Source organism: Lissotriton vulgaris, chromosome 2_1 (genome assembly GCF_964263255.1).
Source record: "Lissotriton vulgaris chromosome 2_1, aLisVul1.2, whole genome shotgun sequence".
In the NCBI taxonomy this organism is placed as follows: Eukaryota; Metazoa; Chordata; class Amphibia; order Caudata; family Salamandridae; genus Lissotriton; species Lissotriton vulgaris.
In genome coordinates, this window is record NC_141687.1 from 204,435,976 (window position 1) to 204,461,951 (window position 25,976).

General features: G+C 46.8%; 1 protein-coding gene across 9 annotated transcripts in view; it reads right to left on the reverse strand.

The window, feature by feature from the left end:
* Positions 1 to 25,976, reverse strand: part of LOC147729834 (complement factor B-like) — an 877,333-nt gene that overhangs the window by 14,839 nt on the left and 836,518 nt on the right. For all 9 annotated transcript variants that reach the window (XM_086954737.1, XM_086954730.1, XM_086954734.1 and 6 more), the window contains one exon: positions 17,393 to 17,442. In XM_086954737.1, coding sequence (XP_086810863.1) covers positions 17,393 to 17,442 — 50 coding nt within the window. The remainder of the gene's footprint in view (positions 1 to 17,392; positions 17,443 to 25,976) is intronic.

A 25,976-nucleotide genomic window follows, 5' to 3' on the forward strand; every position in this document is an offset into this window, starting at 1 on the left:
GAACACTCGGTGAAAGTTTGGTGGTTCGGAGTTGTATGACTCCGAAATTAGAGCGAGTTGAAGCTTTTCGCCTTGGGGACGCCCTGCCGCTGTGGAGCTCTGTGGCGGCGTAGGTGGACACTAGACACCGGTGCGCAACACGAGGTGCGCAGGCCTGAGCGCCACTTGTGGACGGAGCTCCTGGATGCACCCGGGACAGCAGACTACGGTTTTTACCGCATCCTCCCGAAATCGTTTGCCGGAGACCCTATCCTTGGTACTGGGACATCCTGGGACAGACGCAGGCGGTGTGAAGACCAGACGGAGGTGAGGCGCTCGAAACCAACGTCGGTGCTGCGGCCATACGCTAGTGCGCACGGTACGAGGCGGACTGGGCTCTCCCCCCCGGCCGGCCTGATAACGCTGGGAGGGGGACCGGGCCTTTGCCTCCCCAGCTGGTGCACTTTTGTGATCGCGTGGAGAACGTGGGCAATCTGCCACTCTCCGCAGGACTGAGGAAGGCTTGGGGCACTGCAGGTTGCGCTGCACAACGACCTGACACGAGGCCAGACACACGCCAGTACTGAGAGGGCCCTGGGAGCAGTTACCCGTCTACCCTGCCTGATACAGCCTTACAATATTCTGAGCCCCTATTTACTTACCGGATTGAAGCGCACTGAGACCTGGGGGTGCAGTGAGTGGCTGATCTGAAGAGGCAGTGAGTCCATACACGGCAGGCTACTATTGAAGGGTCCAGCGCTCGGCTTGGACAGGTCGGCCTTGAGGCGCAATGGGGAAACCTGACAGCAAGCAGCCCAAACTGCAATTTGAACCTGCTGTGCAAAGAAAGACCACGAGGCACACGGTGGATGGCGTACCACCTTGAAGCCCGTCTGCGGAACAATCCACATCAACACCGATGGCGCAGGACCTTACTACGATGCTCCAGGAGATGCGCCAGGGCTTCGCCACAGTGGTGGACAAAGTGGACAGCCTCTCGGCCAGGATGGACAGCATTGCCCAGAAAATGGATGTTCACGAAGAGCGTCTCACAGCAGCGGAACGCTGTATATCCGATAATGATGACACCACAGCCTCCCACGCTACGAGATTGTCGCGTATGGACAATGTGCTGCGAGTCATTGCCGCCAAAAATGAGGAATTGGAAGCGAGAAGCCGACGGAACAACATTCGCGTCACGGGCATTCCGGAGACAACCAATACAGGGAAAATGGAGCTCTACATTGAAAAGATTCTTGTCGCAGCGGTGGGAGCGGAGGCCTTCTCCAACCAATTCATAGTGGAGCGCGCTCATCGATCGCTGGGGCCCAGGCCCCAATCAGGCGCTGCGCCGCGGCCCATAATAGCGCGCCTACTCAACTACAGAGATCGCGATGCAGCGTTGCGAGCAGCCCGGGCAAATCAGACCCTCTCACACGATGGAGTTACTTTTTCAATTTATCCCGACTTCACCCCGGTGGTACAAGAACAAAGACGGAAGTTCCTGGTGGTGAAGAGGAAACTTAGAGACCTTCAAGTTGACTATGCCCTTTTGTACCCGGCCAGATTGCGAGTGACGCACCAGGGGAAGCAACATTTCTTTGTCAACCCGCAACAAGTCGAGGACTACATTAAAACTTTGCCGAAGCGTGGAAGGCCTGCTGCGGGCGCCGAGGACCAGGACGACGCAAGGTCTGAGTGAACTGTGAACTGATTTTGCGCTCCATGGAGTTCTACGTGCTACTGTGGAGTGGTCCCTGATTCGAAGTCATAAGATGGTGCCACTTCTGATTATGAAGGCTTCAACGACTCCAAGGGGTGCCACGGACGGGCGTGGACTACAGGTGGTAACGTATGCCAGGCACCCCCCCCCCCCCCGCTTCACCTCCCCTTTCGGACAGAGGCACAAGGGGCGAGCATGCACGGAGCGGGAGAACTAGGGGTGGGCGGTAGTGCACCTCGGATGTCCCCTAATGGGTATACCCCAAGTGACTTGGTACTATTTCTCTTCATGTTTGAATGTTTGGGTAGGGTTTTGGGTGGGGGGGGGCTCTGAGTACTGGCGAGTTGGGGATGCTTCAGTGGGTGGGGGGGGGGGGTAGGGTAGATTTGGGATGTATCCTGACAGTAGGTATTGAGACATGGACTCACTTTACAGCCTTAATTGGAGATCCGAGGGCGGAGGAGAGAGGAATTTTTGCTACTGCTTCGGTGCGCACTATGTGCCGACTGTGGGTCTCTTGGGGAGGGAGGGATGGATACGTACATTGGGGAATGTTTTGTTTACTGTTTGTTTCATGTGCGAAAGGTATCAACAAGCGATTTCTATGCTTAGATGTGGGTGTTTCGGATTCCGCAGGGTCTGTGAATACGCCTGGGGTGCGCTTTGTGAACTCTACTTTGCAGCGGTTTGCTGCGGAGGCAGTACTATCTTCTGTTTGTCTGGTCCTTTGTTATCGCTGGAGAATATGGTGTGTGCATTATACAGCCATACTATGTGGAATGTGGGGGTCGGGGAGGCCCAGTCTTGAACCATGGCCTTTTGTTGATATTTTCAAATGCATACATGGGTGATACTGACTTGAACATAATTACGTGGAACGTGAGAGGGCTGGGTGATCCTAGGAAGAGGAGGCAGATTCTGGGCTACCTTGACCGCCACAAAATACATATTGCCTTCCTTCAGGAGACACATTTTAAACCGCAGGGCTTACACTCATTTGGAAAGAAATGGGCTTTACATGCAGTATTCTCCTCCTACTCGTCGTATGCACGAGGTACTGCTATTTTGGTAAAAAGAAACACGCCTTTTCAGCTGGTGGGCACGAGAGCAGACACTCAAGGGAGATATTGTTTGATGTGGGGCAGACTGGGGCGCATGGCTGTCACCCTGGCCTGCTGCTACGGGCCGAATGTGGATGATGTGCAGTACTTCACTGACCTATGGGCGGCTATCGTTGAAACTGGGCCACAGCATCTCATTTGGGGGGGAGATTTCAACATTACCCTGAACCCCGCTTTGGATAGGTCGCATCCGGCCCCCCACCATTATACCACGGGGAGGGAGTTCCTCCGGGCAACGATTAAGGATAATAATCTACTAGACGCATGGAGAGCTATGCACGGGGCGGCAGGGGAAGGCACACACTTTACAGCACAGGCGAGGTCCTGGGCTAGATTGGATTACTTTCTCTTAACACCACAGCTTTACACAACCCTAATCCACTCAACGCATCTCCCCAGAACATACTCAGACCACTCCCCCGTCCTCGTCACATTGCGAGGCGCTGAATTGGGGCCCCCAGTAACGGCATGGCGATTGCAACCCATGATGTTGTTAGACAATGCATTTCAGGAAGAACTTAGGACTGAATGTCTGGATTTTTTCCAGCGCAATAGAGACTCTGTTAAAGACGTTGAGACCATCTGGGATGCCTTTAAGGTCACACTCAGAGGTCTCTGCATCTCGAAGGGATCGGGGATACTTAAAGCTATCAGGAACAGGTTGACACTGCTAGAGTCAGAACTTAGAGAAGCGGAGGCTACTCTTCGGGTTGAGCCTGGAGGCGACACACTAGCTACCATAAGAGAAAAATTGTCGGAATACAATGATGAGGCTGCGCGGGAGGTGAAATTCAGAAACAAACACTGGGTGGCCAGGAGATATGGGGAAGGCGAAAGGCCTGGGAAGGCTTTAGCTGCTACGATTAAACTTAAGCGATCACCCGCTATTATTTTTGAATTAGAAACGGCAGAGGGGATTCTCCTTAGAGACACCACACACATAATGAATGAATTCATAGGACATTATAGTGCTCTGTACACCTCAACCCGAACAGGAGAATTGTCGCTGGACGACTACCTGGCAGATGTGTCGCTGGGATGGCTGAGTGACTCACAGCGTGCCTTTCTTAGTGCCCCATTTCAACTTGACGAGGTGCGGGAGGCCATCATGCACCTGAGCTCTGGAAAGGCGACGGGACTAGATGGCATTCCTATCGAATTCTACAAGACATATATAGAATTCATGGCACCGGTCTTGCGCGAGGTATTTGAGGACGCACTGGAGGTAGGCCACCTGCCTGCATCCATGAGAATCGCCCTAATAACGTCCCTTCTTAAGCCCGGGAAGCCTGCTACCCGCTGTGATTCGTACAGACCCCTGTCACTATTAAATTGTGATGTGAAAATACTCGCCAAACTGATAGCTACGCGCATTGGCCTCCTGTTGCCTGATTTGATACTCCCGGATCAGGCTGGATTTGTGCCGGGTAGGGCAACATCACATAACCTCCGCACTTTTTTTTCAATTTGTGGTTCGGTTCATGAAGACCTACCGATGGCGGCCGTTTTTCTAGACGCCACAAAGGCGTTTGATTCGCTAGAGTGGGATTATGTCTTTCAGGTGCTGGGACGTATGGGGTTTCCGCCAGTTTTCATATCCTGGATTAGATTGTTGTATACGGAACCAGTGGCCAAGGTCCTCATTAACGGCAAACTGTCCTTGGAATTTACTATATCCAGAGGCACGAGGCAGGGCTGTCCCCTCTCCCCACTACTATTTGCCATAGCCACCGAGCCCCTAGCAGCCAAATTGCGCCAACATCACCGAGATAGTGCACTGCGGTGCTTTCAAAGGCAGATATTAATTTCGATGTATGCCGACGACATCACGCTCTACATTCGTCACCCTGGTGACAACTTAAACCCTATCCTTAGAGAGTTTGTGCGATTTGGAGTCCTCTCCGGGGTCCAGATTAACTGGAGCAAATCCTGTATATTCCCACTTACGGCGTCAACGCATAACTTCGCCATGGACTACCCGCTTGCCTGGTGTGAGGGAGATTTCAAATACCTGGGGATACGAGTTGAGAAAGACAGGGACGCACTTATCCGGGCCAATTATGGCACTGTTATGGATAAGATTAGCGACAACGTCTCCAGATGGATTACCCTTCCGCTATCCATGGCTGGCAGGGCGTCGCTGATTAAGATGGTGATACTCCCTCAATTGCTATACCTCTTTATGAACATTCCGTTCCACCCAGGGACCTTTTTTTTTCGACTGTTGCGCACTGAACTGCTATGTCTAGTGTGGGGCGGAAAGTCGCCACGGCTCAAATGGGAAGTCCTTATTCGGCCCTACTCACAGGGGGGGTTCGGAATCCCAGATTTTGAACTTTATTACCGTACAGCCCAGGCCCATTTTGCTTATTTTTGGATTAGGCAGCCCAGATATATGCCCCAATTAGCTGCTGAACACTGGCTGGCGCATCCTACGCCTATTGAAGGTGCACTCTACTCCGCTGTGGAGGGCAGAGATAAAACCCCCAATACTGTGTTAAGCACGGTGACGGCATGGCGATATATCTGCTCGAAATTAGACCTGGAGATGCTATATGCCCCACTGTTGCCGTTGGTGTATCACCCGAGGATGCCACTGTTACAGGAGCCAGGCTTTCAGAAACTACTCAAAAAAATAAATGTGAGTACATGGGGAGATCTGTACCAGAATGGCGTATTCCGCTCAAGGGAACAGCTCTACAGTGGAATCCAGCCCACACCACTGGAGGTTTTTTATTATATCAGACTCCGAGGTGGTTTGCAAGTTGTGACACCCGACTTTCCACACGAACCACCTGTCCTTGTCCCGCTACAACATATTCTCCTGAACGACAACCCCAGCAAACTAGTGTCCACACTCTACAAGTCGGTCCGTGCCCAGGTGGAGTATACAGAAGTACCTGCCAGGGAAAAGTGGGATCAGGAATTGGCCACGGCCCTAACGGATAGACAATGGACTTTCTGCTTGCAGCAGACAGAACGCATATCATCCAGTAGTCGATATAGAATCATTCATTACAAATTTCTACACAGACTTTACCACACACCTGCACGACTACACAGATTTCACTTGAGAGATACTGCAAATTGTGATAGATGTGGGGCCCCGGAGGCTGATTTCTTGCACCTTGCATGGGAATGTGACCAGGTCCAACACTATTGGGTACAGGTGTTTACGGCCATCTCCAAAATGATACACGCACAGGTGGAGCTATCCCCGGTGATGGCACTGCTGGGGTATGTGGAACCGCTTCAGGCGGCCCATCGCAAATATGTAGCACTAGCTATGTTGTTGGCTAAGCGAAGAGTGGCGTGCAGATGGGGAAGAGGGAGAGCCCCCAAATTTAAGGATTGGATGAGTGATCTGGTATATTGTCAGGAACAGTTGCATACCTATTCAGAGCTGTTGCCTGTCGCCTCCAGGCCTACTGATGTATGGGCCCCACTGCAATGTTATCTGCTAGAAGTACCTGGGGAAGAGCCATGTAATTAACGAGGGGCACTACCCATTACAGTAGTACTACTACAAGGCATTGTGCTCACGGGTTGAGGAGAGGGGTGTGATAACTGTGACCTCACTTGCTGGTATTGATGTCCCCCTAGTGTCCCTGTATGGGCCTCAGCGGCCACTAACGTAAGACTCTGTTTGTTCAGGGGAGGTTAATGGGGGCTAGGCAAATGTTGGGCCAGTCTGGCTCCACTTCAGGACATTGTAGATTGTTCCAAAGCAACCAAGCAACCCAGCTGTGTGGTGTGTAGGTCGCGCCACGCTTGATATGGACTAGGCTCTGCCGAGTGGACGGACACCCCATTGACGAGTTAAGATACCGCACGAGTTGCAAGTTAACACACAAAAAATAAAATGAAAAAAGTGAGACGCATGGATTTGATTACTGAATAAGCGTACTGTCATGATGTTAGCAGTGTAACTGCAAGTTTGAATGTATATAGCTATAAATGATGCCTTGTGACTACCTGATTATATGTGGATAGCGGCCGGCCTCCGGGTTGTAGGCGTGACGCTGTGTACACCTGACAGTACTTAATAAACGTCTTACAAAAAAAAAAAAAAAAGTGTGCGTGTCGTGGTGCAGACAGGGCATTAGGGAAGAGCGCCTGGACATCGTGTGCACCGGGAGAAGAGGTGAGACTCGGACGCGCAAGAGTGTGTGTCGTGGTGCAGACAGGGCATTAGGGAAAAGCAACTGGACATTGTGTGCACCGGGTGAAGAGGAGAGGCTCGAACAAGCAGGGTGCGTGTTGAGGTGCAAGCGGAGCATTGGTGAGGAGCGCCAGATCGTCGTGAGCACCAGAGATGAGGCGAGTCTCAGACATGCGATGTGCGTGTCGAAGTGCAACCTGAGGTGCTGGTGAAGAGTGCCTAGTTAGGGTGTGCACCCTAACTAAAGTAAAGTCTCCACAGTGCAGAGGGCTGGTCTTGGTGAGGACTGAGACCGCCGGAGTGAGGGCCAAGTCACTGGGGCCCTCGGAGTCGATCAGCAGTGGCCCCGACAGGCAGCCACGGAAGAGCTGAGTCGCCGGCCTGAGTCTGCCACAGCCCGTGACAGAGTTCTGGGTCAAGGCCCAAGTCGCTGAAGTCGGGGAGGAGAGTGGGATCGCGTCCCCCCAGGTGATGTGGATCAATACCTGAGGTGGGGCGCGGGCCCTGAGGGACACTCTCTCGGCCTCTGCTTCAGTCAGCTCGGACGCGCAAGAGTGTGTGTCGTGGTGCAGACAGAGTATTAGGGAAGAGCAACTGGACATTGTGTGCACCAGAAGAAGAGGAGAGGCTTGAACGCGCTGGGTGCGTGTTGAGGTGCAAGCGGAGCATTGGTGAAGAGCGCCAGATCGTCGTGAGCACCAGTGAAGAGGCGAGTCTCAGATGTGCGGTTTGAGTGTCGAAGTGCAACCTGAGGTGCTGGCGAGGAGTGCCTGGTTAGGGTGTGCACCGAATTGAAGTAAAGTCTCCACAGTGCTGATGGTGGGTCTTGGTGTGGACCGAGACCGCCGGAGTGAGGGGCAAGTCACTGGGGCCCTCGGAGTCGATCAGCAGTGGCCCGGACTGGCAGCCATGGAAGAGCTGTGCCGCCGGCCCGAATTGGCCGCAGACATTGACTGAGCTCTGCATCAAGGCCCAAATTGCTGACGTCGAGGTGGAGAGTGGGATTGCGCCCCACCCCCCAAGTAACGTGTTTCAACATCTGGGGTGGGGTGCGGGCCCGGAGGGACACTCTCTCGGCCTCCCACTTCAGTCAGATGCACGAACCATTGCTTCAGTTCGGAACCAGGCCCGTGCTGACCCAAGACGGGGTAGAACTGGGGCCCCAGTGGGAAGCAGTACTTTTTGTGTCATCATTTGGTCCATAAAGGGGGCACTGGTAACAGAGTACTTAAAACTGTTGTATTACACCTTGCATTATTGCTGCTAACAAACTATCAAACTGTCGTATGACGCCTGACCTGCTGGTGGTGATACGCATTGCATTATTCCTTCAATTGCAAAGTACATGACTGTGGCACTTCGTTTGGCATTGTTTCTCTGTAGCACAGTTTATGAGAATGTCCTTACGCATTGCAGTATTGTTTCTTTATGCAACGTGTGTGATTCTAGCAATAGGACTTGCCTAACCTTTTGGGAAACGGTTAGAAGTGAGCTTAACTGTTGGTTAGAATCAGTGGTTCGGAATAGAACCTACCAATCCACCGGAAAGAATACTATCCATCCTTATATGTTGATTTTGTACCGTGTGGTTGTATCATATAATTGCTTATATAAAGATTATACTCATTTTATCAATATTCGTGTGGAGTCTATTTGTGATGACATCATGGGGTTACTTTGAGCGTGGTTGCACATACTGAACACTCGTGCCTTGGAGATAAGCCTGGCTGCTCGTGCCAAGCTACTAAGTGGCTGAGCAGGGCTATCTCAGACGGTATCCTTACTTAGCCTAATGTTGAAGCGAGGGGTCAGGGAAGCACGCCTCCAGCATTTGGTGGTGGTGGTAAGCAACAGGTACATTCACTTCCAACACATACTATAAACCTAAATATGTACCGGGCCAATCAATAGATTGGAAAAGGTAATCCCATGCCCATTATAACAAGGCACCAAAAACTATACAGTAACATAATTACTAAACAGTTAAGATAAGCATAGATTAAATATAAGTATGCAAGAACTTATCTGTATAGGAGCAGCTAATACAAGAAGATGATAACTGTGTGCCTTGGATATATATATTGTCTGAACATTCTAATGCTTTTGGATGTATTTGATGTTCTTTATAAGGCTAAATGTTGGTGCAGCAATAAAAGGTTATTGCATAATGGTAGCCTCTAGTCTTGTAATGAAATTAAAGTTGTTCATAAATATTCTCCCCCAAAGCACCTTGACTTACGTACCAAACGTCCAGCACGTATGCAGTAATCTAGGATCCTTTTTCACAGTGTCAAAAGAATCAAAGCTCCAAATAACCATCACATACTTGTTACCTCCACTTCTGCCCCCGGACAGCAACAGGACAAGTGCTTCACATTCACACCCTCTTACGCAACCTTAACGGTCCAGCTTACCCATGCCCAACTGCAGCTGGCCACATTCAAGAACTGTTCTTCAAAATATGGGAAAGAGCCAAGCCCACTAAGGCAGATATTTGTGACGACCCTCCTCAAAAAAAGCAACCCCAGTCTTAGATGACCTTAACATTTCTTGTTCTATTGTCGTCCTTCCGTAGATTTTCAAAGTATTGGACAAGGTAGTAGCAGATCAACTACAATCCCACACAGAAAACAACTGTCTCCTAGACTTCCACCAGTGAGGTTTTCAACTTACACATGGAACAAAATCAGCACTCTTCACAATCTAGAATGACTTCCTGGAAATAGCAGACCCGAAAGGCCTCCCTTTACTCATCTTCCTTAACTTGTTGCTAAATTCAATACTGTAGACACAATCCTTCTATAAAGAACACAATCAGTGGCTCCTGTCTCTGAGTGAGTGCTAAATGGTTGCCATTTTTCCTCTTCGAGCGCAGTAAAACTTGAAGTCCTCATAAAATAACCGTCAAAAGAGAAGTACCACGTTGTTCTCCCTTTCCTACTTGAATTACATCAAACCACTCGTGGGCACATTCTGTGGCTATCCCCTCCAGTTCTACTCTCAGGCTGATCACACTCAATATTACCTTATGGTATTAGGGGAGTTAGACCAATCTTTGGCCTATCCAATGCTTTAAGGCCATCAAAACCTGGATAGCCTTCAATAGCCTGCAATAGCCTCAAAGTGGATGATTATTTAAAAAATGTAATTCTCGTCCTATGCCTTCAAGAATTCCTCCAACAAATGCCACAGTCTCCAGTCAGTCCCCTGAAAATCCACCAAATTAGAAACCTGGTAATAATTTGGGAAGCTACCCGCAGTCTAGTTTTACAGACAGGAGCATTCAAACGAAACTAATAAAAAACTGCCAATCCTTACACCAGAAAACCACACCTGATGGTGGAGAAGTGTGGCTCAATGGTTAGAGGCTGAGAAAACAATACACCTGCCTGTGCTGAGAAACTGTTTCTTAGAACGCAACCGATGATAAAGCATACATGAAAAAATAGCATGAACACTTGCTTTTAGAATTGCAACTTTTAATTCAATTTTTTCTCTGAAGACTGTTATTATTTTTAGTCTTTTGTCTTTTTAGTGCATGAGAATACAAACAACATGAATAAAATTATACATTTATATACAAACAAAAAACACACATTGGTATGTACATAGTTCCAACAAACTCACACTCAACACATTCTTGGCCATCCAATCATACAAAAACCACATTCATACTGGTCCCAGTGTCATGAAAACAATTGTGTAAAATAAATGACAATCCTGTTTGTTAATTTTTACACATAACTCAGATTTTTCAAAGATTTTTTGAAAAAAAGCAATATTTCAATACAATTAGTGCATTAGATATAGGACAAATGACAGGGGACCGGGTCAGGTCGACGCGTTTCGAACCCTACAAATCTGGGGGTTCTCTTCAGGACCACAGTCTGACTAGAAAGAAAAGAGGAAAAAATCATCACTAACCAAAACCTTCGAGATCACCATCTCAACCAATGTACAGTTTCCCTCAGCCTACCTCGACAAGTGGGACGAGTATCCACAGAAAACGAGAAGAAACAGGTGTATTCCCAGTGAAGAGGGAGCGAGAGGTGCTGCAAGAAAGATAGGATATTCTCAATCTCACTGCGCGTTTCCAACATAACTGTGCCTGGGCTGGTGGGTACAATGGGTCTGTGCGCTTACCTTTGAGTAGCGCGCGTTTGCTCAAAACAATGCTTCCCAGTCGGGACGTGCACGGTCCGAGGGCTCGGATCCGGCGTCACTGAAGCTGGGGAAAGAAAGGGTAACGCGGGTTACCGTCATACAAAAGCGATCGCGTGGTCTTTTACTGGGTGTAGGCGCTCGCTGGCGCTTTGGTGAGAAGCTTACCGTGATTGATGCTTTGTGTCAGAAGTCCACAGTCCTCGCTCCTCACCCTGCAGTCAAAGGCGGGTTACCGGAGTCTCCCAGCAGTGTAGCTAATGGGTGTGGCTTGGCCCCAAGGGATGTTGGGAAATGTAAGTGCTGTGGTCCTAACAGGAGTGACAAAGTCAAAGGAAGCGACAAGGGCTTCTGGGAGATGAAGTCCATTCATGAAAAATCAAGGATGGGTTTTATAAATTTCGGAAATTTCATTTAGTCCACTGACCGCCAAATAGACTTCTTAGGGTCGGTGGCTTTCCACAGATCAAAGGACACCATAAATGTGGAACCTGCGTCTGTTGCCCTGACACTATAGAAGAGACATTGTTCTCGTTTAACAACATTCACTGGAAACATGAAGTGTTTACAAACTGTAAAACAAGGAATGTAGTTTATGCCATTGTATGTCCCTGCCCCAAGTTATACATTGGGAAAACTACCCAAGAGGTCAGACAACGCATCACTCAGCATAAATCCAGGTTACGCAGAGAAGTGGACAATGCGCCCTTAGTTCATCATTGGTTGAAGAAAAAACATGACAAGAATAACTTCAAGTGGACAGTCCTGTCCAAAATTGAAAACGACCCAAGAGGCGGTGATGTGGAAGCAAGACTGAACCAAAGGGAAGCACTGCTAATAATGAAATATGATACAGCGGTCAGTGGACTAAATGAAATTTCCGAAATTTATAAAACCCATCCTTGATTTTTCATGAATGGACTTCATCTCCCAGAAGCCCTTGTCGCTTCCTTTGACTTTGTCACTCCTGTTAGGACCACAGCACTACATTTCCCAACTTCCCTTGGGGCCAAGCCACACCCATTAGCTACACTGCTGGGAGACTCCGGTAACCCGCCTTTGACTGCAGGGTGAGGAGCGAGGACTGTGGACTTCTGACACAAAGCATCAATCACGGTAAGCTTCTCACCAAAGCGCCAGCGAGCGCCTACACCCAGTAAAAGACCACGCGATCGCTTTTGTATGACGGTAACCCGCGTTACCCTTTCTTTCCCCAGCTTCAGTGACGCCGGATCCGAGCCCTCGGACCGTGCACGTCCCGACTGGGAAGCATTGTTTTGAGCAAACGCGCGCTACTCAAAGGTAAGCGCACAGACCCATTGTACCCACCAGCCCAGGCACAGTTATGTTGGAAACGCGCAGTGAGATTGAGAATATCCTATCTTTCTTGCAGCACCTCTCGCTCCCTCTTCACTGGGAATACACCTGTTTCTTCTCGTTTTCTGTGGATACTCGTCCCACTTGTCGAGGTAGGCTGAGGGAAACTGTACATTGGTTGAGATGGTGATCTCGAAGGTTTTGGTTAGTGATGATTTTTTCCTCTTTTCTTTCTAGTCAGACTGTGGTCCTGAAGAGAACCCCCAGATTTGTAGGGTTCGAAACGCGTCGACCTGACCCGGTCCCCTGTCATTTGTCCTATATCTAATGCACTAATTGTATTGAAATATTGCTTTTTTTCAAAAAATCTTTGAAAAATCTGAGTTATGTGTAAAAATTAACAAACAGGATTGTCATTTATTTTACACAATTGTTTTCATGACACTGGGACCAGTATGAATGTGGTTTTTGTATGATTGGATGGCCAAGAATGTGTTGAGTGTGAGTTTGTTGGAACTATGTACATACCAATGTGTGTTTTTTGTTTGTATATAAATGTATAATTTTATTCATGTTGTTTGTATTCTCATGCACTAAAAAGACAAAAGACTAAAAATAATAACAGTCTTCAGAGAAAAAATTGAATTAAAAGTTGCAATTCTAAAAGCAAGTGTTCATGCTATTTTTTCATGTATGCTTTATCATCGGTTGCGTTCTAAGAAACAGTTTCTCAGCACAGGCAGGTGTATTGTTTTCTCAGTTTATTGTTGACTCAGCCTTGCTGAGTTTTGAGTCAAGACCCTTTTTTTGTTATTCAATGGTTAGAGGCGGCAGACCCAGAGGCAGAGGTCGGCCCGGGACCTGGGTTCAATTCCCGACGCGGCCAGATGCAGGACCAATGTCAGCGGGCCAGATAAATCTCGCCTCGGTGCCACTCTAACCATGGGGTCCCACGCTGCAACTCTGGGTAATAGCTTGCTTAGTCTCCACTCCGGCCCCATCACCGCCGGGGATGCCTGGCTGCACCTTGGGGATGCCCAGTAAAGGGACCATCTCACAGGGAAAGCCAGAACGGGTTCCCCAGTGGTACAGCGCTGGGACGCTCAAGGGTAACCACGCGCTCTATAAATCCAACATTCATTCATTCATTCATTCACTATCACAGCATACCAAACTGCAAATACCCATTAGGGTCCGGCAACCTCATAATAGCGATGCATTGCACCAACTCCACAAATGAAGGGAATTAAAACAGCATCACCATAAGCTTGGTGAATAAAAATCAGGGCACAGACACTGGAGGCTCAGAAAGAGACAAGTTACACAATGAAATAGCACAATGGTCTGTGCGCATTCTGGTGTCAGAACATCACAGCCATATCTGTTAGCATTGCCAATCCCTAAACTCAATGAGTTTGTTTACTCTAGACATTAGCATTTTCATCTATACTTTAGCATGGCAAGAGTGCCTTAAGGTCAGGATTTGGTATGTAATGCGGTTGACCAATAGTTTTTGAGAAGGTAAGAGATTTGTATGTAGTTCTGTATTTTTTAATAAATACCGGGTCCAGAATAGAGCTCCTATTCTGGAAAGGGAATGTGTAATGTCCTAGTCTGCTGAGAAGGGTTTGAGGAGGGCTGTGTGGGTGTCTTTGTCTGTTTCTCAGTGAAGGTTGGTTGATATCAACAAGAGCATTTTGACCTGATCACTGCTGTAATCAAGTAAAGATTGTTTTAGCTTGCGGATGAACCGTATTAGATGTTCAGCATCAGTGGTTAAGGTGTTATAAGATAAGGGTGCGGGCCACAAAGTTTTGATATCCCACAGAACTACCTAATTCTTCTAAATAGCTGGTGTATGTGAGCATTCCATGAGAGAGGCCCTGACTCACAATTTCATATATTTCTTATATTCTGACTGCTTACTTTACTTTCTCAGCTTTAACCATTTATATTTGCTAAACTGCTGACTCTTAAATACCTGGTGGCTGAGATTTCTCTTCCAGTCTCTCAGACTACCCAGCTGCAGTTTGAAACAATAAACCTTTTATAACAACCACATCGTCAGACCCCATGGACGAAACATCATATCCTACGCAGATTACACCCAGGTCATCCTCTCGCTCTCAGAAGACCCCACCACGAGGGCCAACTTCCTCAGGTGTATGACCAGCATCTTCAACTGGAGGAAAAACAACTGCCTGAAACTCAAAACAGGGAAAACAGAAGTGCTGATTTTTGGCAGCAGCCCTTCACCATGGAACAACTCCTGGTGGTCCTCTGAAGCAGGATCCTCACCCATTTCGACAGACCAAGCTCGCAATCTTAGCATTATCCAGGATAGAAAACTCACCATGAAAAGCCAGGTTAACGCAGTCTCATCCGCCTGCTTCAACACTCTTTTCGCATGCTAGGGCAAATATTAAAATGGCTTCCCGCCAACACCTGACATACCGTCACTCAAACCCTATTCACCAGCAACCTGGAATAGGGCAGCACACTCTATGCAGGAATCCCCATTCACCTCCTGAAGAGACTGAAAACTATACAGAATTTTGATTGGTTCAGATGCTCCGTCCATCACCACCCTCTTTTGTACCAACTACACAGAACTCAGCGGCCAGACTCATGCTCGATCTTCTCAAATGGACCCACGTCACCCCTCACCTCAAGAAACTCTACAGGCTCACCATACAGAAGAGATGTCAATTTAAGATGCTGATCCACACCTACAAACCCCTACACAACCAAGGACCAGCATACATCAGACACCTACGATCCGCCTCCCCCGCACTCATACCCTGCATCCGCCAAAGCAACAGCGGAGGATGCTCCTTCTCCTACCTCGCTGCTAAATCTTGAAATGACCTCCCCCTTCACCTCTGGACCTCCACCTCTCTCCTAGCATTCTGGAACTCATTGAAGACCTGGCTGTTCAACTGAACCCAACTGAAGCAGCAAATCCCTCAGTGCCTGAATGCCCTCACGGGTGATTAGTGACACTTTATAGATCTTATTTGATTGATTCATTAACCAGACCAACCTCATACATGTCAATATTTTGAACCTGGCAAGAGGGAGAATTTAGGGGGGAAAAAACGGGAGAATTGATTTTTCCCATTGATTTAAATTGAAGTGCAGGAGCTTTTACGAAGGAGACACCAAAAATTAAGCTATTTTGGGCTTTGAAAATTGCTAGTATCCCACCTGAATCGGGTCTGGTGGAATGTAGGTAACCTCCAGCTACATTAGTCACCATCATCAAGACTACACTTAAGTACCATCAAAGTATAATTATATCCACCTACATAACGCTTCTCTGCTTTTCTACAAGTTTTTCATTCTTTTTCCAATGGTACCCGTCCATGGATCTCTACAAACATGGTTGACTATTCCACACTCCTTTAGCTTGACTGTCAATTATGCCAGGCCACCATTTCACAAGCTTTCAAGCCTTCTAAAGAAATTACCAGGTCCCTTACCAATCACCTCCTTCTTCCCTACACCCATGTGCCCCATCAAATCCTTTCTGATATTCTGTAGGATCTCATCCCAAATCAAGCGTCCCTGGATTACAATCGATCTATAGATAGATATTTGTGCATCCTCAAAACTTAGTAACTGACAGCTCGCTAAGTTGTCACAACCATTCACATTGTTTTCACTTAGGCACCATAGGTTCGCCTTTTTAGCACTTGTTTTCTCACTCATGCTGTGCCACACCGGTGTGTCATTCACCTACAATGCTGCACATTTATCTTCAAAAGCATGGTAACAAGGTCTTCTCTGCTACGTTTTAATACAACTACCCATGTGCGTATTCTAATGTAAATAATCTTCATATTGCAGCCTTGAAAAAGCACCAGGTCTGCAAGCCAATTGTTGGCTGTCACAACGTATATGACACAACTTATGTGAAACTGTGGGTAAATAAATACAATTCAGAAGAACACATGAAAAAAAATTCTGTTACGAAAACTAACATAGAGTAGCAAAATGAATGAGCATATCACTGTCATTGTTGTCTAATACTGAAAGGTGATTACACTGTAAATAATATGTTTTGTATTCTTATTCCGGCTACAACCCTTTCCCCGTGCAAGGGCTTCAGACAAGGGGCCTCATTTATGAGGCCCCTTGCGCCATCGGAACTTCACTTTTCATGAAGTTCTGTGGCGCAGAAACCAGCGTGGTATTTATCAGGCAGCAGTACGCCAGTTTTTGTGGCGTACTGCTGCCTGATAAATATCAGTCCCTTTAACGCAGTGTTCTGCGTTAAAGGGGCGTGCAATGGGTGTTGCTGGGGGCGTTCCCAGCAACATCCATGGCCTTTTGACACTGCCCCAGATTTACGAGAAATCGTAACTCTGAAGCAGTGCCAAAAGCTTACGCCTCCCCAGGGGAGGCGTAAGGGAGGCGCAACAGCGAGAAATGTCTTTATTTCTCCTTGTGTTTCCTTTTTCTATGTGTGCTGCATTCTACAGCACACATAGAAAGAGGCAAAGCCTCTTGTGATTATTTTTGTACAGAAAGGTTTCCCTTCCTGTACAAAAATAATCTTCCCGCAACGCAGGCACCCTTGCACCATTGTGCAAGGGTGACTGCGCTGGCGCAGGCAGGCCATTGTGCGCCGGCGGAGGGGAAAAGGACAGGAATGCGCCGTATCTTATAGATACGGCGCATTTCTGCCCTTTTCTTTTGCCGTAGGGAAGCGCAGCAGGAAGGCCCGCTGCTCTTCCATGCGGCAAAAAGTCATAAATGAGGCCCAAGGTGTCCTGCTGCTGATACCCTGGAGCCAGCAGGTAGCCTTGGAAATCAACAGTGAAGCACAGTACATGGTCCTCCCCCTAACCCCCCGACCAGCTATTGGGTCGCCAGCTGTGAGGTCACTGGGCCAGCTCCGCCCTGATTTGATGTGCATTAGTTTACCTGAATCCAGCGATTCCTCATCTTCATCACCAAAGGTCCCCCGGAGTCACCTTTCAAAAAAGATAAAAATAGCAATTACCCGCTCTTCTGAAATTGGTAAAATAGATCCAGGTTATTAGAACAACAGACAATATGTGTTGGCTTCTCTTTACCAGACAATCTATCGAATACGCTATGAAAATCAATCAGTTACTTTACTCAACAACAGTTGTACCAAGCACGGACTAATAATATACCAGAGACCTCAATCCATAAATGACCAGTCGGTCCCTTTCAGAATGTAATGCTGCTGTCAGGCCCTGCCCAGGGAGTGTGGCTTCACAGCAAAAGCAGGACCTACTGCTTGCATCTGGTTTCCTGGGGTCAATTCATGACTGAGATCTGGGCCAAGTATACCTCACCCGCACTTGACTCTCAATGTAGTGAGAGCCAGCAGTCAAAGGCTTCTCAGGGAAGTAGTGTGGGGACAGAGACTCAGAGCTGACTAGACAATGAAAAGCCATAATAATTATCTGTCCATCCCAGTGCTTGTCATAATGAAAAGAGACATTCTTAAATGTCATAATGATGGAGCGAGGTGGGAAAACAAAATTTTGTATGCCACTCGTGAAATCATTTCCTCATAACAGTAACCTTTATTAATTGTGTGGTGTGGAAAATATTAACCAACGAGGAATAGAATGCACACACATATACACGTGGGAATACTGATCTGCTTGCATGAAGAAATATAATTAACTAATTAATGTTGATGTTGTGATGTAAAATAATGCAAAGCTTCGAAATAAACAAAAACGGCGTAAATGTGCTTTTTGTGCATGTATTTGTGGCAGAATCCGGAGGATAAGTGAGTATAAATTGCATCTATGTCGCTTGTTTGCTAGGTAATAATTAACAGGGAAACCTTAGAATGGGGTGAGTGTTAGATCTGGGGGTTTCTAGTTGGCAATGGTTATCACCTTTGTCCAAATAGGGACCCTTACTTCTAAGTCAGGACAAGGGGATTACTGTCCTTAATAACCCCTGCTCACCCCCTTGGTAGCTTGGCACGAGCAGACAGGCTTATCTCAGAGGCAGTGTGTTAAGCATTTGTGAATATACACAGTAATACAGTGATAACACAACAAATGGACACAACACAGGTTTTATAAAAATAAGCATTCTTTATATAGACTTAAACACAAGATCACATACGACAAAAATCCAAAATACTGTACTAAAGGTTACTTAAAAGATGATAAAAGTCTCTCAGTTCAAGTGGTTGGTAAATGCGACAAAGTTCTCAACAAAGTACCTGGATGTAGCACGCAAAGTAAACAAAAGGCTCGCAGAAGGGGAGATGCGTTGGTTCCGTGACCCAGGGGAACGGTTGCGTCCTTCCTCAATGCTTGCGCAAAGTAGGGGACTCGTCGTGAGCCTTACCGGTGCGGAGGTGATGCGTAGATTCTCGACCTGTTGCTGTGCGCAAAATGGCGCCTTGATGCGATGCAATGATCCAGTTGCGATGCAAGAAGATGGCGCCCTTGATGCGGCGATGCGATGACGCCCGGGCAGCCTTGCGACGACTCTGTACTTTGGAGCCGCGACAGGCCCTGTGATGGGCTTCTCCGGTGATGCGATGACAGCTCTCTCGATGCGTCCCGCTTCTCCGGCGATGTGACAGCAGACAGCTTCGATGAACACACGCTTCCAGGGAAATGCAACAAACTCTCGCTTCTCCGGCGCTGCGATGATTTCAGCTGCGGCGGTGACACGCTTCTCTCAATGCGTCGCGCTTCCATCTCCCAGCGGCACGCAAGTGACTGGAGTCAGAATTCCCAGCATTGAAATTCAAGAGGGAGCTGGAGGTGAAGTCTTTTGGCCCCGAGACTTCAGCAGGAGGCAAGCACAGTTCAAGTCCTTGGAGAATATTCTGTAGATGAAAGTCCTTACAAAGTTCCTACTCCTTTCCCTTGGCAATGAAGCAACCACTGCAGGCCAACCCAGCAAACAGCACACTGGTAGAGGGGCAGTCCAAACTTCTGCAGCTTCCTTGGTTCTTCTCCTTGACAGAAAGGTTTCTTGTTCCAGAAGTGATCTAAAGTCTGTGGGACTGGGTCCCAATATTTATACCCCAAAATCCTTTGTTCTCCGAAGGCAGAGAGGCCTCTGCCTAGTTCAAACCAGTTCATGAGCACTGTGTTTACATGACTCTTCTCTTCCTTTCACTGTGCAGGGCAGAAACATCAGACGCCCCACAGGAGGTAGAGCCAGCACAGGGGAGGGAAGATACAGCTCTGGAGCACTCTGTTGACAGGATTCCTCTTCTCCTTTCACTGTGCGGGGCAGAGACATCAGAGGTGGAGCCAGCATTGTGGAGCGAAGGCCCAGCCCTATTCAGGTCCCAGGTGCACTCTCCCTCTCCCATCTGGAGGTAAATCTCCCTTTTCACCACTGGGCTGTCCCAGACTGTCTCCTGGAATTTCCCCAGCCCTATCACACACAAACCCAGACAAGGAATACACAAGTCAGCAGAGGCGGGCTCAAATAGTTAGGCAAGCAAATACCTGCCTTCTAAAAGTGGTATTTGCAAACACGGAATATTAAAATAAACTTTACTAAAAGATGTATTTTATTATTCTGAGTTCAGGCATATTAAACTCGAATTTCTACCATGTTCCCTGAGTCAGGATTGTAGGAATGTAACAATCTTCCCTGCCCATTCTGGCCTATGATAACAGGTAGCCTTCAATGGTGTAAAACGAAAATGGCTGTAATTTACTATTAGAACATGCTACACACATCAGAGCATGTCCTACCTTATACTTACAATGCACCCTGCCCACGGGCCTACCATAGGGGTGTCTAATATGAAGCAAAGGGAAGGTTTAGGGACTGGCAAATGGGTGCACTTGGCCAAGTCGATATGATAGTCACAGACTACACACAGGCCTTGCAATGGCAGGCCTGAGACACACTTTCGAAGCTGCTTCTGTGGGTGGCACAACCAGTGCTGCAAGCCCACCAGCAGCATTTGCTCTACAAGCCCTGGGCACACATGGTGCACTGTACTATGGGCTGACAGTAGATCAAATAAGCCAATCATGGAATCCAATCAGTATATCAATTTAACATAGGTAGCACTTCCACTGGGGCACTGATTAGCAGTGGCACAGGGCCCAAAACATACAACCAGCAAAAATATGTTATGCTATGTTATGTTATACTGTATTTCTAAAGCGCACAGCTACTCAAAGTGTCCCGGCGCTGCTACACTGAATCCCCCACCACCCGGCTAAGAAGAAAACATCAGTGGAAAGGGCTCAGAACAAAAGTGTTTTCAATTTCTTCTTAAAGACTACCGGGTCCGAAACCCTCCTAAGTGCAAGGGGAAGCTCATTCCAGGCAAGGCCAGCTTTGCGAGTGAAAGACCAACCCCCCAGCCTGTGACGCAGAAACCGCGGATTCAATCAATCAGAAATTCTTTATTTCGGCTTTGTTGCCATACAAGAAACAGTGCATATACATTACAATTAAAAAAAACATTACAGCATAGAACTTTAAAACCATTAGCTAAAAAAATACATTTCATATTAGGAAACAATCGGAGCACAAACAACATTAAAATTCTAGGATGGACCCCCCACTAGTTTCTAGAAGGTAGACCAATTCTATTTCTAAGGATGACCTCGATTACAGTTGATGCCCCATTTTTTTCCTTTGGAAAAAAATAGAATGTAAAAATCTACTTACACTAAATATTATTGGTTGCGTTGTGTTAGTTGTAAGAATTCTCAAAGCCTGTGTACATGACCTTACGCCTAACAGTAGGCATATTGGTTTAATCCATCTTTTCCTAGCCTGTGCGTACGCAGGGCAAAAAAAGAGGATATGTTGCTCATTTTCTATCTGGTGGTATTCGCACATGGAGCAAACTTCATCTGTTGCTATGGATGAAGTATTTGAGCTCCTAGCCCAACGTGCCAAGGTTGTCTTTATTAAAAGGTTTCCATATCTAAATTTTAGAAATAAAGTTTTGGCAAGAGGGGGCTCGATTTCGTCCATAAAAGTCTCAAATAATGGCACGTCCTTAAAAGTAAGGAAGTTTGTTACTAAAGTCCCGCCAGTTGAAGCACTTGTGATCATGTTAACAATAAAGGTCCAGAAGGCCCTTTTTAAAATTAATTTCGAGTTGGGTGGAAGTTGGTTGGGGTTCTCCCAAAAATGTTTCAGACCTATTTTACTGCGCCAAATTTTAACATGCTTAAACCATGGGATAGCTTTTAAATTATCAAGCTCCATAATTTCTTTTAGCCCGTCTCTATAATCTTGTAGTTCGGGGACCCGCCATAGTCTAACCCATAGCATCAGTGGGCGAATTATAATATGGTGGAGTGCCTCTCGGGACCCTTACCAAACTTCGCATAAAATTATTGTCTAGGACACTAAAAGTGTCCTTGGACCCAGGACCCCAAATTTCTGCACCATATAGCACTGCTGGTTGGACTTTAGATTTAAAAAGTTCAATCGCCGGAGACACAGCTTTACTAGTACTCAGGCTTTGGTCCCTAAGGATAGGTTTTACATTCTGGGAAAATGTGAGCTTACTTTTTTCCATTTGAGCTCTCCAAGAAAAATTGGAGTCTAATGTCACCCCTAAGTATGAAAAATGGGAGACCGATTCTAGTTTTACTCCTTTCAAAGTTAGACAGCCTTTATCTGATTTGGTTGGATTAAGGGCCATACATTTGGCCTTTTTCCCATTTATCTCCAGTCCCTTCTTACTGCAGTATTCACTGAAGGAGTTCAATAATGCCTGGAGACCTTTTTTGGTTCGGGAAATCAGGATAGTGTTGTCAGCAAATAATAAGGATGTTACCCTTTCACTGTTCAGTTTTGGGGAGTCATTTTTACATCCCTCCAGGTATGAGGGGATGTCATTCACGAAAAGGGAAAAGAGCGTGGGGGCCAGTACGCAACCTTGGCGAACACCACGCTCAATGGGGATTTTTTGGGTTAACTCACTGTTTGGGCCCCATCGAATTCTCGCGAAATTCCCTTCATGTAACTCTTTAATCTGAACTAATAGATTGTTTGGCAGCCCTACTGCACTCAGCGTTTTCCATAGGAAATTGCGAGGCACTAAATCAAATGCTGCCCTTAAATCAACAAAGGCGACATATAAATGACCCCTTTTAATCTTTACGTATTTCCAGTAAAGGCAGCAAAATCTAAAGATCTGATCTATTGTGCTAACTTTGGATCTAAACCCAGCTTGGTATTTGGTTAGAATTGCGTTTTCCTCCAGCCAGTCACTCACACGAGATAAAATGTGTCGTGAGTAGATTTTCTGGAGAATATCCATTAGACTGATTGGCCGATAATTAGAAGGGTCCAACCTATCTCCTTTTTTAAAAATTAAAACTATTTTGGCTCCCTTCCAGCTTTCGGGGAAGTCTGAAGTGCGGGATAACTTATTGCACAGATAATTAATGTATGGTGCCCATACTTTTAAATCGTGCTTATATAAGTCTCCCGGAATCTTGTCTAGACCTGGGGCTTTGCCAGATTTTATTTGGCTTATTGCCAGCTCGGTTCCCCTAGTGTAAAGTCCAGATAATCTGTTGGAAGTTCGTAGCTTGGGGCATTCATATCCATATGGGGATCGTCATATTTTTTATAAAGATTGGTAAAGTGGTTAATCCAGGTTTGTTCGTCCAAATAGACATCCTTAACCACTCTCCCTACGTGGTTCCCATTAGCTAATAGCCTCCAGAATGCTACGTTATCACGTGATTTGGCGGCCAGCAGCATATCAGCCCATTTTTCTTCTTCCCAAGCTATTTTCGAAGCCTTTTGAAACGGACTTGTAATTGTTCCTAGCTATTTGGATGTCTAAGGGTGACTTGGATTTAATCGCTAATAAGAGTGCCCTTTTAGACTCTCTACAGGTTCTGTCATACCAGGGTTTGCTATGGGACAGATTCTGTGTCTTTTGCTGGTTCTTCTTAGGCATTTTGGTGACTAACAATTTTAGATCATCAAAAATGTTTTGGTGTAGTGACATAAAATGAGTTTTGTTTTCCTCATCTGACGTTAGGCCTATATATGGTCCAAAAGTCCCTGCGAAGAGTATATATATTTCTATAAGAATGTCGCCATGGTCCAATATAAATGGCCATTTAAGTGATCGCCTATTATTACTAATATAAATCTCGATATTGTCACCATTGCTTTCTTCTGCTAAGGGGGAAAGAACTGTATCCACAAACAATGAAGCTTCCATTACGAGGTTTAAAGGAAAGTGGTCACTTTCTAACCTCTCCTTTACCTCAAGATCAAAAAGATACGGCCAAGTAGGTATGGAAGCAATCACAAAATCTATATTACTTTTGCAGTTTTTCCTGCAAAAGGTCGGTAACCGTCCGTTGCAGGCCCTGAGGCAGTACTCCGTACATATTTTAGTCATTTGGAGAGCCAAAGTTGAACATTTTACTGATTTGGCATTCTCCATGGCAGGGATTTTATTGGCCTGGTCTTCCTCTTCAAAAATGGTTGTGTACAGCTCTCGCCTAGGGTAATTGTATCCCTAATTACTGATTTAACCAAAGGTGAGGACCCAGAATTCTCCAACACTTCAGTTTCATTGACAACACCCTCAACGCTGGGAATTCTTGTTCCACTTTCCTCACCCCCCCTTCTCAAGAAACATCAATCACAATCGTCTAGGCCACTAAATATGTCAAATCTGTTTGTGGTCTCTAGAGGTGTGAATGGTTTTAGATGATCCATTCTTCTGTTATTAGCGTTGTAAGGTCTGGCTGGCACATAGTTCCATCCGTGGGAATCTGGGACTGACACAGGATAGGGCACATATTGTGGGTTCCTAACATTCTGTATGATCGGCGGGTACAGTGCATGTTGAGTGTTCCCAACACTCTGTGTAGTCGGAGGATAGCTGGTTGGGTGAATATGTGTTGTTATATGCTGTGGTGGTTGGTGCTGGGATGGAAACACCACTGACCTTGGGTAGAAGTACGTCAGTGGTCTAGGGATTATGCAGTTGTTAGTGCTACCTGGCGGCCAGTTTAATATAAATTGGACGGCATTAGGATCCCTGAAATTCACTACCACCACATCGCCCTCGATGTCTTTGGGTCTGCCCCCCAACCATTGAAGACGGCGAACGTGAACAATTTCGCCACTAATGTGATTTGCAATTTGCCTGAATAGACTTAGCCAGTGCATAATCTTATTTGTCAATTGAGCAAAGCCCTCCCGCTTATTCGTTTCCAGTACAGGCACCCCTGTTAGGACTACCACAAAGGGTTCTGCCTCTGGCGGGAGTTCGGGTAATGGAGTCTTTTTAGGTCTACCCCAGGTGTACCTAGTGTCTCCCGCCTCCCTTGTTGGTCTCTCTAAGAGTGTGTTCGCCATGCTATTAGAAGATTTGCTGTCTAAAATAGCCGGTGTCTGATCTGGTTTTTTTTGTGGCAATTTGGGGGGTGGGTTGTGTTGTGTGATCGTTTTGTTCCCCGGGTGCTTTGAAGTGGATGGGTTCGTGATTGGGGTAGAGATTGGGACAATTAGAGTAGATTGGGATGGTAATGAGGTATTTTGTGTTACATTACTTGGAGCTAAGATGGTAACAGCTTCCTTACTTCCCAATGCCTGCTCAATTTTACATAGTCTGCGTTCCACTTCGATCAGCCTCTCCAAAATTGATGCCGAGTAATTTTTAATTAAACTCTCTATACTATGCAATGTGACAAGGCCCTGGGCTGCTTGGGGCACATTAGCAACCACACTAGTATCCGTGCTACCCTCTTTGTCTGTAGGCATATTGGGTGAGGGTGGGATGTAATGTTAGTTCCTTCTGTAGCTACTAATAGGTTATTGGGGTTTTTAACAATAATATTCGCCTTTTTTCCAAAGTCAGAATGGCTCAACTTTGGTTGTTGCGAATCCCCCCTTTTCCGCCATTTTTTATTCGGGGGTGGGCCATATATTCTATGCGAAGGCATTGATGTTTTTTTTACCCTATTTCGTGTTATTTTGGCTGGCATGGGGGCAGGTGCCTTCATTAAACTAGGAGTGCTCGTGTGGGTTATTAAGGGAGGGCCAATCGTATCCGGCTTGGGGGAAGTACTTAATATAGGCGTGATGTCACTTGCTACCAAAGGCTGGTTATCCGGTATGTGTACAGTATCATTGGCTTTCTGACTAATCTTATTGATAGAAGTAACAGGTAGAGGTAATAGTGACACTGACCCGTTCTTCATGCTTTCCATGGAACGGCGGCGTTCAGCTCGTCGCTCTGCCAAAGCAGTTTCCTTAGTGATGTCAGGAGTAGATTTTGTGAAGTAATTGTCAAGGGTTTTGTTTAGCGGGCCCCCCTGCTTATCTGACATAATTGGCTCGGAGCTTAGCGATATCAAAGGAGTGTAAGACAAACAGTCCGACAGTTATCAAGAGCGAACCTATATGGTCTCTTCTGCAATTACGAACAAAATAACAAGATACCAAAGGGCTATGCCCAGTCCAGTCTCCTCGGTGCTCTGAGGGTCTCAGAGGGTCCGCCCTTAATTCGGGCTTCGTCCCGAGC